Source organism: Solanum dulcamara, chromosome 5 (genome assembly GCF_947179165.1).
Source record: "Solanum dulcamara chromosome 5, daSolDulc1.2, whole genome shotgun sequence".
Taxonomy (NCBI): Eukaryota; Viridiplantae; Streptophyta; class Magnoliopsida; order Solanales; family Solanaceae; genus Solanum; species Solanum dulcamara.
Genome location: NC_077241.1, coordinates 64,313,302 through 64,326,692, shown reverse-complemented (window position 1 = coordinate 64,326,692; position 13,391 = coordinate 64,313,302). Strand labels below are relative to the sequence as shown.

Sequence of the window (13,391 nt, the reverse complement as noted above, 5' to 3'; positions counted from 1 at the left end):
TGTGTCACGTCAGTTTTAAGGGTAAATAAATTTACTTTTATAAGTAGTAAAAGTGTGAAATAGATTATAATGATATTTTAAACGTGTAACTAACTTTTTGAAAAAAATTAAAAGGAATCTTTTCCCAAAAAAATATTACACAAATAAAAACCAATACTTAGGTGTCAAAACAAATTGTGTGTCATCCTATGCAAGATTTTATTCGAATGTACACCGCACTAAATCAACGGTCAAAAGTAGTCTATGGCCCAACATACCCACAGACGAACCGCACTACATTCGTCCATTTAAAGTTGAGGGGCTAGTCGGAGTCAAAATTCTTTGCTGCCCTAAAATTCGAAGCAAAAATTTCTCTCTCCCGCTTTCAACAGCAAAGTCTGGTAGCCGGCCGCTGACATGGGTAGCTCTTCTAATGGCGTCGCCAATGTAGACAAGGGCGTCGATTATGCTAATTATTTCTGTACTTACGCTTTTCTCTACCACCAAAAAGAGATGCTCTCTGATCGTGTTCGTATGGACGCTTACTATAATGCTATTTTCCAAAACAAACATCATTTTGTTGGAAAGGTAAACACTGAACTATGTATTTTTATTTCAAGTTGTTCTGTCAATGTGCATGTTTGATTTTCTAACAACATTTTTTGCAGTTGATATTTATGCTAAGCTGTGAAAACTTGATATGTGTTGGGCCAAACTATTTAAAAGTGCTGCTAAGTGTATTTTTTTCAAAATCTTCTGGATGTGAAAGCTTTATACTCAAAGCACATTTGATTTCTTTCTTCCCAAATTGTCCGCCATTTGTAATGTGGAACAATCCTCCACCTCTCCTTCTAGATTGAATAAATCCCTTCTCTGTTCCAACATGCTAGGACATCCACAATGTTTCTTGGCATACTCCACATTATACCCCTTAGATTGATGAATATCCTCCATAGTTGTACAGTCAACTTACACTTCAAAAAGAGATTACTGATTGTCTTTGCCTCTCCTCCACATAGGTAGCAGTTAGAACATAGCTGATAACTTCTCTTAATAAGATTATCCTGTGTAAGAACTGCTTCCCTAGCCAACAACCAGGTGAAACATGCTACTTGATACGGAATTTTTACTTTTCATACCAATTTCCATGGCCAACATTCAATTTGATTGTTTGATAGATTGAACTCCTTATATACAAAGTTGATAGAGATCATTCCTTGTTTGTTCTCACCCCACACTATGCTGTCCATAAAGGTAGAGAGACCCTTGAATTGTTCTAAATTTTTGAATATCTTTTTCAAACTATCAATTTTCCCAATCATTCAATGGTCTTCTAGAAGTAAAATCCCAACCTTGACTACTCTATAATTTTCCTATTATTGCCTCTGGTCAAAGTGTGGATCTGGGAATAACTTTTTTAAGGTTCCTTGACCTAGCCAATTATCCTTACAAAAAGATATCTCCAGTCACTACTCTGATTGTTAGCTTATTCACTAGCTTTGGCCATAGGTTCCTAATTGACTTCCATAGTCTGGTCCCATAAAAACCATATGGTTTTGGTTGTCCAGCTACTTCTCTGCTATACTTTTCCTGGATCACTTCTTTCTATAGTGACTGTTCATGGACAACTGCAAATCTTCATAACCACGTCATCATTAAGCTCTGGTTTTGAATCTTCAAGTTCTTGATACCAATCCCCCTGGCATTCTTAGGCCGACTACTTTAGTAGATCAAGACCTAAAAGAGTTTATTCCTGCCCCTTACCCTTTCTTACTGGCAATGAGAGAAGTCCACCTTACCAGGTGGAACTTTTTCTTGTCACAGTTTCCTTCGCATATGAAATTTCTTCTGAGGGCACCTATCTTCTTGAGCACATGGACAGGTTTTGGGAATATTCACAACGTGTATGTAGGCATAGCATCAACTAAGTTTCTTGGACTCTCCAAAATTGTTACCGCACCTGTGTCAGATCCTCCAAATATGCACTACTTTTGGAGTATCCGGCACACACCCGTCGACATTTTTGAAGAGTCCGAGCAACATAGGCATCAAGTACAGAATTAATTAGGATTAATCTGCCACCCATTTATAGGTATTGACTCTTCCAATTGGCTAGCTTCATTTCGCATTTCTCTTGGATACTATTCCATATTCCTTTTGACTTGCTTTTAGCACCCAAAATGCATCCCCAGGTACACGGTAGATAGTTCTTCCTTGAAGAATCTCAGCCAAAACTTGGATCTGGTTTACTTCATTTACTGGATATATAAAGCTTAGTTTATGTGTGAACCAGATGTTGCTTTAAATAGGATAAAAATTACCCTCAACAATCTCAGTTATTCTCTGTTAGCCTCACAGAACACCATGATATCATCTGCATATTGAAGGGGGGATATCTCCAGATTACGATAGAGTCTGGAACTCACCTTGAAATCCCTTAACCAATTTCTTTCTTGAGGATTCGTTAGCATATCATTGCGGCCTTCCATAGTTATAATAAAAAGAAAAATAGATAGAGCATCACCTTGTCTCAGGCCCTTTTGGAAGGGGAAGAAACCAGCTGGTGAGCCATTGATCAAAATTGAGAACTTGACTGTGCTGAGGCAGTACTTGATCCAACTGACTCAGCTATCACTGAATCCCATCTTCATCAGAGTTACCAGTAGAAATGGTCATAGACCTTCTCCATATCCAGTTTACAAAGTACTCCAGGTTCTTTGCTTCACATTCTTGATTCTGCGCATTCATGTGCAATCAAAATAGCATCCATTATTTGTCTACCTCTAATGAAGGCTATCTGTTTGTTGTTCACCAGTTTGTGTGCCACTTTATTTAGTTTCTCTCTCAATAGTTTGGAGATGATCTTGTATATACTGCCTATCAAGAAGATAGGCCTGAAATCTTTCAGCTCCTTTGCTCTCATTTATTTTGGAATCAAAGCCACAAAAGTAGCATTGAATTTTTTTCAAAACCCCCTTGATCATAGAAGTTCTGTACAACAGCTACGAGGACCATAGAATATCCATTAGGTCCAGAAACTTTGTCCCCAGCATATGCCTTCACAACAACAACAACAAAAACCCCAGTGTAATCCTAGTGTGTACGTAGATCTTACCAGTTACCCCTATCTTGAGAAGGTAGATAGATTGTTTTCGATAGACCCTCGGCTCAAAACATGAAAAAGAATTCAGTAGCAACAAGAAGGAATAACAATAAGAAAATACAAAATCGAGGCTAAAGGATCAACCAGTAGAAATAGAAATCTAAGAATATGAAAATACAAGACTAGTACTAATACTCCGGGAATGGGAAAGCAAAGCACTCAACTACCTATTAACCTTCTATCAATCCTCGATCTCGACACCCTCCTATCAAGGATCATATCCTCGATGAGCTAAAGCGGCACATGCCTACACTCTATCCAAAATTTCCTAAGCTTCAAAGGGACATTGCAACATCATGGTATCCTCTATCCTCTGGTGTAATTCTCTAGGACAACTTCCTATATTACCTTGAGGTCTCCAACCCTCTGTTTCAGTATATAACTTTTTGTAAAAGGTAATAATTTCCCTTTTGATCTCAGTAGGGTTGACCGCACTATTCTCTCTAACTATAAGTTTATCAATGTTGTTATACCTACTGTGAGAGTTTGCAGTTCTATGGAAGAACTTGGTATCTCTGTCTCCCCGTTTCAACCAAAGAGCCCTTGGATCTTTGTCTCCAGGCCATCTCCTCATGCCTTGGTGTCTCCTCAAACTCCACAGCTAGGGAAGATATTGCATACAGTTCTTCTTCATTCTAACCTCTTTGATCATGTATCTCCTCTGAATCCATTGGATAAGGATGCTTCCTTCCTGCATAAAATATGAAGATAAAATGAGAAAATTCCCAATAAAAATAGGTTAATTTGTGAAAACATTCAGCTATATTCTGTTCTAGGGATGCTTGACCAAACCTTTTTGTATAAATTAACAAAAGAATTTGTTCCTTCCACGCACTTACTAATACTTGTTGGAAAAGCATTTTGAGATGATTTTAATATGCATATAAACTTCAGAAAGTAGCTGATTGCTTTTTCTTTTTATATGTATGCCCATCTCAAGTCATGGATGAGGTACTAACTTGATTGAGTAGTCAGAGGAAATAGCTTTACTTCTCAATTCGCTATTGAGATTCGACAAACCATTGCTCATTATAAGCTTAACATACAATTTCTTTTGTTTGACTTTTGATTGAATGGTCGCACTGAACTACATTTGTGCTATTAATATTTTCACTAAGATCTTCAGTTGTAGATTGGGATTAATTTCGCTGGAAACTGGTTTAGGCTGTTTTGGATGTAGGGACAGGGAGCGGCATATTGGCATTATGGTCAGCACAAGCAGGTGCAAGGAAAGTTTATGCAGTAGAAGCCACCAAAATGGCAGAACATGCTCGTGAACTTGTTAAAACAAATGGATTTGAGCATGTTGTTGAAGTGATTGAGGGGTCAATGGAAGATATTACTCTGCCTGAGAAGGGTTAGTCTTTAAATTTCTTATTATTCCCTTGAAAACAAAGCCAGTATTTTATAGTAGCAACCATTGACGTCGTCTCTACAATACTGCTGTCTTGAATTCTAATTGAATAAATCATACTGTGCAGTTGATGTGATCATTTCAGAGTGGATGGGATACTTCCTTTTACGTGAATCAATGTTTGACTCAGTTATCTGTGCTCGGGATCGCTGGTTGAACCCAGATGGAGTTATGTAAGAGTCACTGCCTGTAAACATTACCAATATTTTTTACAGTTTCTTTTCTCAATTTAATTGCTTTTCCTAGGCTATTGCTTGTCTAATAACCTCACATTTCTCACTAGTCATAAATGTACTGAAACTTTGGTTTGGTATATTTTGAGGAGTGTGTATGCACTTCTAATCTGGTTGGCTCATATCACCAGCCATCTACAGGGAATCATTTTCTCAAAGATATGGTGTGTTTAAGTTACATGTAGCACCTGCTCCATCCTGCTCTGTAGATAAACTATATACCTAGATTTTGTTCGAACTTTCAGATTTGCATACATACCTAAGTTTGGTGATATCAATAGTTTACTGCGATTAAATTAGTGAATCATTTTTGCCAAACCCCGATTCTGGAGTTCTGCATTATTCTAGAATAGCTATTTTTGTTGACTGTTTACAGGGATATCTTACATCCTACTTTTGTATAATAATGTATCAAAATACATAATTTTATTTCTGTAATAGTATACTCTGATTTGATTTGATCTAAAGGTCATATTAATGTGGGAATGTTCAAGTATCCACCAATATTAACGCAAGTTTGGAATGACAGGGTGGGTTCTGATATGCCAATCCCACCCTAAACCTACCTGCTGATCATAATTTTGAATAATGAACAGTTGACATGAAATAAAGTTCTGTTTAACTATATGGATGTTAAATGTGGTTGAGATGCTGCTGCTGAGTAACCTTTAATTACTAGTGAGTGCCTCTTTTTCATTTTTGAATTTGCTATTCCCTTTGCCTACGTTATTATGCACATTCTAATTTGAATATATTAGTTTTTTTCCCCATAGATTTACTACAGATAATATCTCTTTATACTTCTTTCATATTTCAGTTCATCTAACCATTACCACTTCAAAAGGAAAAAAATCATCTAACAATTAATTAAAAGGTATACTAAAGTCTGATCTTTTTTCGCCATGAAAATTAACTTCACACAAAAAAAACTTCAACCCTCAACTTAATTTTATCTACCCCTAAGGAGTCGTTTTGAAAAGAATGAGAGATTTAGTGTTCAAGGATCAAATGATTTAAGTTTAATTTTTAACTTGGACAACATTTTTTATTTTTCAAAAATAAAACATACATATTTAGAAACAATATAAAAGTACTCTAAGTAATTACTTTTTATTATTAGAGTATTAATATTAATAATAAAATTGTAGTCAATGAAAATGGTTCGACTCCCCAAACAGTGATGATGTCATATAAAATAAAACAGAGCATAGATAAATTAAACTGTCTCGTCTTTCAGATACAGTGGAATTGAACCTCATAAACTGCAATAGAGTAAATTATAGTGAAGAAAGCTGGTGCACTCTAAAGGAAGATGAACCATCGATTACTATAACCATTTGGTGATGCATGAGGTATGATCATGTTCGAGCATTGGGAATAAGCTAGAAACTTAATTGAGACATTGCATATAAGCTTGACTGGAATGAGTGAAGGAGGACCTCGACCCCCACCCCCACCCCCACCCCACACACACCAAGCAACCTTCAGTGTTGGAGAAAAAACGTGATTTCCATAGAAGATCTCCCACCCCTTACTTTCCAGAAGCAAGAATGGGGTAATCCTTAATCTTAAAAAAAGAAAGAGAAAAAAAAATGCTCATGCAGATGACTTCATGAATGGAAATTTTTTCTTTTTGGATTTTAAATTTTTTAATCATATACTTCTCAAAACAATATTAACCATATCGATTTGAGATATCTGCTACTACTGTTTTAGTAGTTACAAATTGTTTGAGCATGTTTGTCATTTGGTTCAAGAAGCTTTGGTTTTCCAGGTACCCAAGCCATGCTCGAATGTGGGTCGCACCAATCCGCTCTGGATTAGTGGATCAAAAGAAAATTGATTATGATAGAGCGATGGATGATTGGTCCCATTTTGTCAATGAGACAAAAACGTTTTATGGTGTGGATATGGGCAGTCTGACTAAGCCTTTTACAGATGAGCAGAGAAAATACTATCTACAGGTTTATGTTATTTCCTTTTCGTTTATGCTAACTGTTTGGTTCATTATTATCGTTTTTTAATTATGGTTTATATCATCTTTCTAGTGCACTGTTTTACATCTGCATTAATACTAAACTTTTAGCAAGTTCTCCTCTTCCATTGACAAAAAATTCAAATTCATCAATAAACAAACTGCCGTTGAGCTGGCCTACTTGTTTATTGTGTTAATCAAATTATTCAAATTACGATTGTAGATAATGCATTTCTTTTCTGTGTTCTTGAAGTCTGTTCGACTGTTTTTTAAGTGAATCTGTGCAGTAATGACTAGAAACCGTAAAAATATTTGATTGATCGGTACATTAGCTTTTTGTCAAAATATCATTTTTTTCACACTGAATATGTCTATATAACCATAGCTTCTTATGGTTGAAAATATAAAATATACCTTTTGTTACATTGTGTGTGATAGTGTATTTGATGAGTATAATCAAAAATGGAAATTCAGTTAGGGACCTTGAACAGAATGAGGCGAATGGTGGTGACTTAAGAGACATTTTCTTTTGGTGTGAATGCCAAACAAAAAAGGGCGGTCACTCCTCTGTCAAAATGGATTTAGTTCTCTTCTTGATTGTTATTTCATGTATTATTAGAAGTTATTGCACTTCCCAGTCTTACTATTTTCATTGATAGATTTCTCATTTACTTGGCTCCTTGAACATCTCAAAGACCATACTAATGTTTTATGTAGACATCATTGTGGAACAACCTTCATCCAAATCAAGTAATTGGAAAACCTGCTGTCATAAAGGAGATTGATTGTTTAACATCAACTGTGAATGATCTACTCAGTCTTCAGGCAAACAGCTCATCAATCATTACTGCAGATAATACACGATTCTGTGGATTTGGTGGATGGTTTGATGTCCACTTTCGAGTAAGTTGTCCTTACTGTGTCTTTTCTGCATTGTAGTGAGTGCAAATTAATATTATTTTGAACTCACTTTGATTTTGTCAGGGACGCAAGGAGAATCCAGCTAATCATGAGATTGAGTTGACAACAGCTCCAAGTGAAGACCTTGGAACACACTGGGGGCAGCAGGTTAGTTGACTAAAGCCTGTCCAAGTGGAGACTTTTTAACAGTCAGAGGCAAACTAAAAACTAAACTGAAATTTGCTAGAAAATTTGTGTATTTCAAAGTGATACCTGACTTTGTTGGCTAAGCTCTTCAAGGTTTTCATCATGCATCAATGTGATAAACTGAATTTCAAGTATTTTGTTTATTTTTTCCCTGACAGTGAAAAAGGGGCAAAGCTGAAGATATAACCAATTCCTAGAAAAATTCCATAGAACTAGATTTAATAAGAGATCCACAAAAGTAAGAGCAAATCAGAAAATAAAAGAAAATGCCCTGAAAACATGGAAATGACAATCTCAACAATATTTAGAACTTCTAGACAATTCAAACTGAAGCAATTAAATCATGTAAAAGAGCATCTAGGGAGTACAAGACAGACATAGAGATGATTAAAAACAAGCAATTAAATCATGTAATAGAGGAGCATGAATCTACCTTCACTTCTTTTTCAGTCAGAGATCTTAGTAGTATTCGCCCATTTTACCTGCAAGTCAAAAGATATTTTTATTTAGAAGCATAAAAGTTGCCGTCATTGATAAAGAATACAACATTGGCAACTTCTACACATGATTTGTACAAGCTAAAGTCCTAAACTACATTGTATAACATACTTTCTAATTAAATTATCTACCAAACAGACTAAGAAATATGAAAGAAGCTGACTCATTGAACCTAGTACTAAGCTAAAGGAAAAAGAAAAACGAGAAGGGATCAACAAATATTTCTCCTTTGCTTGAGATATTCTAAGATAGCATGACCTTACAATATCTTGAGAAATACAAAGCTTTCCTTTGCTTAAAATAATAGTGTTATGTTTCTTTCAGTTGGAATTATATGCATGTTTCTCTCTATTTGAGGACATTGTGGAAACTCTCTTATGGAGGATCATATGAAGATCTCCCATAATCAACAGCTGCTTTACGCCTTCTCGACGAAATATCTTCTTTGTCTCAGATTCATCCCCTTTATCCCAAGCTCATACCTGATGAATTCATTGCACTTACTCAATCCCAGCTATAACGTGCGACTTTCTTGCATCTGAAACTGAATTACATGAAGGCGTGAAGCTTCATTATCCATTTCAAGATACCCATGAGGACAATTCTCCTTTTCACCAATTAATCTCCAATTCAAATCACAGTTCTGATCTTTTCCCAAAATAGTACATTCAAAGGGAAGTTTCCTTTCATAGAGAAGTTGTACATTATATACTTTCTCAGGTGGGAAATCAATCAAGAGTTTATGAGAACATAAATTTTCATTTGTCACAGTAATTAAAAAGTCCATCACAAGGACATGCCAACCTCAAACCAAATTCCTTAAGAAACTTTGATGCTAAAAAGATACAGTAGCTGCACAAAGAAAGAAATATGCTATAGCAAGATGGACAAAAGCTGCTACAATTCCACTCAAACGCCACATATATCTACCCGCACTAGTAATAATTCCAACTCAACTAGTAACCACCTTTTTCTTGATAAACTTACACAAAATTTCAACTTTCTCCAATTAGAGATCACCGATTGACTCCTTCAAGAAAACCCAAGAGCAAACCAACTAGAATAAAGTACCCATCAAATTTTAAGCCTTGTATCAATGGAAACTATTATTTCTTGATTTGGGCACCCTAATAATGAATGTTTTGAAATGGGGTTGAGATGGAACTTTCTCTTGGATTGATCATAGGACTTTTCTCCTAATTCAAGTTAATGAAGAAATGTGGCACAAATAAATTGGTGAGTTTACCATTACTTTCTTATTTAAATTGAAGGTTCAAATACTTTTGGTAATCCCTTCTTCCTTCATTTCTGTGACCCAAAAGGAAATTTATAAAATGAAAGATATGCAGACTCATTATTTAAAGAAATAAAAGCATCTAAATGGGAGGAAAACGTATTAGGTAATAAAGCCAATACAACTATCACAAGTTTCTGTAATGAAGCAAATTCTTTTTTCCTTTCGTATGTGCACATACGAAAGTGCACACCTTACATGAAAAAAGCACCATAGATAGAAAAATTGTAAAACAAGAACTTCAAACCTCTTATGCTAAGTCCACAACAAATCATCCATACACAGTTATATATCGTTTAAACCAAGTTTAACCTAAGATCACACCAGAAACACAAAATCAAGAGTCTCTGAGAAATCCATGTACTCTATCTACGGAAGGAAATCCAAATATTAGAATTTTATCGATTAGACTTAAATGCGAATAAAAATAGAGTATCACCGTGTTTCGATAAATTGATACAAACCTGAATAAGCCCTATCTTTAAGAAGAAATCGATAAAACACAAATATCTAACCTTCTTATTGTTGAAAGAACAAGTGAAGTAATATCTTTTAAAAGATCAAGTGAAGTAAATTAGGAACCTAGCTTCTGCATTGACCTATTTTTTAAGAAATTCAGTGAAGAAAGTTCTCCTCTCTGGGCTTTGAGAAAGCTAGCTTTAACAATCGAAATTTCTTTTGGTCGTTATAAGTACACTTATAACAACCAAATTTTGTCCGTTCACTGAAAAGTTGTCGTTAAAAGTCAATTCTTGTAGTAGTATTGGAGCGGGGCGGGTGGAATCGAGCCTCACTTTTAGGGTATTGTGCGATAAGAATGTGACTCCGATCCTTAAAGATAAGTTCTATAGAGTGGTGGTTTAACCAATATTGTTGTATGGAATAGAGTATTGACCAATCAAGAACGTCCACATTCAGAAGATGAAGGTAGCGGGATGAGGATGCTCAGAGGATGTATGAGAATACTAGGAGAGATGGTTACGAACGAAATCATACGAGGTAAGGTGAGAGTGACTTCAGTGGTGGACAAAATGAAGGAATCAAGGTTGAGATGGTTCGGACACATAAAGAGGTGCATATCTGCGCCAATAGAGAGGTGTGAGAGGTCCGCTATAGTAGGAGTTAGGAGAGGTAAAGATAAATCGTAAAAAAATTGGGAGAGATGATTAGACTTGATACAACTTCAACGGAGGACAATGACCCTAGATAGGAAGATTTTGAGGTTGAGGATTAGGATAGAAGGTGAGTACGTAGCGGAGTGTTGTCACACTTTTTTTTGGGGTGGAGGGTGTAGGGTCTAGCCCCCCCTAGTTGTTTAGTTTCTTATTCTTCAATGTGTATTATTCTTTTGTTGCTTCATTTGCTTTGTATCTTGCAATTTCGTTGTCCTAATTTTCTTGCAATCCTGCTTCGAAAAAATTTCTTTTGAGCTGATGGTCTATTAGAAACAATCTCTCTACCCCCAAATGTAGGAGAAAGGTCTACATAAGACCTACCCTTCCCAGACCCCTCAAGTCACTTGAGGGATTACACTGGGTATGTTGTTGTAAGTTACACACATTAATTACGCCTCCACCTCAATTAATTTGATTTGCTATATCTCTGTATCCACTCCGTTCTGTAAGTTATTCTATACTAAATGATTGTATTAACTTTGGCCAAGTTCTCGGAGCTTATCTAAAGCTATAATTTACTTTCTTGCTTCCAAAATACTCTCTAATTGTTTTCAAGGTTTTACTTATCCTGTTCTTGTATTTGCAGGTGTTCTTGTTTTATCCATCCACACGTGTTAGCCAAGGAGATAATATGACAATTAATTTCTCAATGAATCGCTCTAAAGAAAACCATCGTTTGTTGGAAGTTGAGGTCGACTGTGATCTTAGACAATCTTCTGGAAAATCACTTCCCTCATTCAGCAAAAAGTTTTATATAGAATGAGGAACACAGCCTGGTTTTTCAAAGGTACATTATATATCTTACCCTTTTGAACATTCGTGTTAAACCTCCTATGGCGATAAAATTTAATGATATTATTGAACTGGTTCCATCTGCCTGATTTGGTAATTGCGCTCTCTTTACTGTAGTTTGGGCCAACTTATTTAAGCTTGAGGATTCCTCCTATTGTGCTTATATGTGACATTTGTCTTTTATTTCCTTTTGTGTTTATATGTGCAGTGTCATGTCTAAAGGCCAATGGGAGGAATGCTACTGGTGAACACGCCCCCCTCGGAGAGAATTTCAGCCTTTTCTGCAGCTGACTTATGCTGTTGTGTCTTGGCCCCTAGACTCTTGTGCCCTCTTCTCAACAAATTTGCCTCTTAAATTATTTTGCATTTTTTTTCTTTTCATTTTTGGTTTGGGCCTGGAAACGAGGGGCTCTAGAGGCTTTGGAATGTTTTGTTAGCATGCAAGATCATTCACCTACTATTTGTGCGGGTAATGAAGGGCTGGTAGTGTCAGCATGGTGTCCACCTTAAACGCAAGTTTGTATCTAAAGACAAAATTGGTGCTACTTGTTCTTGTCAGTGTGCAAGTACTTTCTAGTCTTGTCACTTGTATGTTAGTGCTATCTATTCTGGTAAAACTTCCATTTGGAATGGAGTATCAATTTTATGAAGTCAAGAGACCAAAGATGAGATAAATGCCCATTTCATTTGCTTTACTTTACCATGTGAGCTCTAGTAGATTGGTTTAGGCGCTGGAATCATATGGATGCCTTAGTTCCTTACATTCACCACTGCAAAAAGGTCCTCTGGTGGCAATCAAAAATGTCTTTAGCAACAATTATAATAGCTGCTAAATTCATTCTAAAAATGGTTTAGTTTGCTGTTTTAACATCCATTTTTATTCCTAGTAAATTTAAGTAAACAATATCAAAAAATTATTTCTATAGAACATGAAAGATACAAAAGCAAGTACTAGTTATGCACATTAACGACGTACCAATATACTATCAATAATTATAAAAATACAATATATTTCATTAAATCTAAACAAACAAACAAAAGTATTAATTCGTGATACTAATGTATCAATGAACTAATAGGTAATATGATATATTTATACTAAATAGCTATTGTCATTGTAACTAATCTATCGAATATCCGTAATAACAAATTTCTAAATGCATAGCCCTCAAACAATTCCCGCAATCTTTCATAATATGAAAATCTTTCACATGCTATTTGATAGGGGTGTGTATCGGTCGGTTTGGTATTATCGATTTTTGGTTTTTAAATACGCTAAATCGATAACCAAATCAATAAAATATTTGTTATCGATTTTTGGTCTTTAACAGTTCGATTTTCGGTTTTTAGAATAAGAAAATGCTTTCAAAAAATATATACGACTTCTCCGATAATTTTCGAAAATCTTGAACATTATTGAAAAAGGAAAAAGAGTTTCTTAAAAAAAAATATTCAAATGCTCATCAGATTTAACCCCAATTAGGATAAAATAACTCCTAATTGTTTACCAGGGAACTCGAATTTTTTGAGAAAGTGAGTATGGAGAAGAGGAGAAATCAGAAGAAGAGAAATCAAATTCACAATTCACAACCCTAATCATCGCCTAACCCTTGCTGTTGTTGTTGCAACTTGCAAACCGTAGCCATTGCCGTTCTTAGTTCTTTAGGTTTTGAGTTTTGATGTTGTAAACCTAAAGCGGCAAAGCCTAAAAGGGTAAATACTATGTGAACTGTAAAGTGTGAATTGTGCATAAACCACTGA

The 13,391-nt window shown here is 35.5% G+C and overlaps 1 protein-coding gene across 1 annotated transcript; it reads left to right on the top strand.

Annotated features, from left to right (window-relative positions):
* Window positions 1–287: 287 nt before the first annotated feature.
* On the top strand, window positions 288–12,330 carry LOC129889338 (protein arginine N-methyltransferase PRMT10). Its single transcript, XM_055964597.1, has 8 exons — window positions 288–567; window positions 4,307–4,499; window positions 4,624–4,729; window positions 6,564–6,753; window positions 7,482–7,667; window positions 7,749–7,832; window positions 11,425–11,625; window positions 11,839–12,330. The coding sequence occupies exons 1-7, from the start codon at window positions 397–399 to the stop codon at window positions 11,599–11,601; spliced, it is 1,107 nt and encodes a 368-aa protein (XP_055820572.1). The 5' UTR covers window positions 288–396; the 3' UTR covers window positions 11,602–11,625; window positions 11,839–12,330.
* Window positions 12,331–13,391: the final 1,061 nt, after the last annotated feature.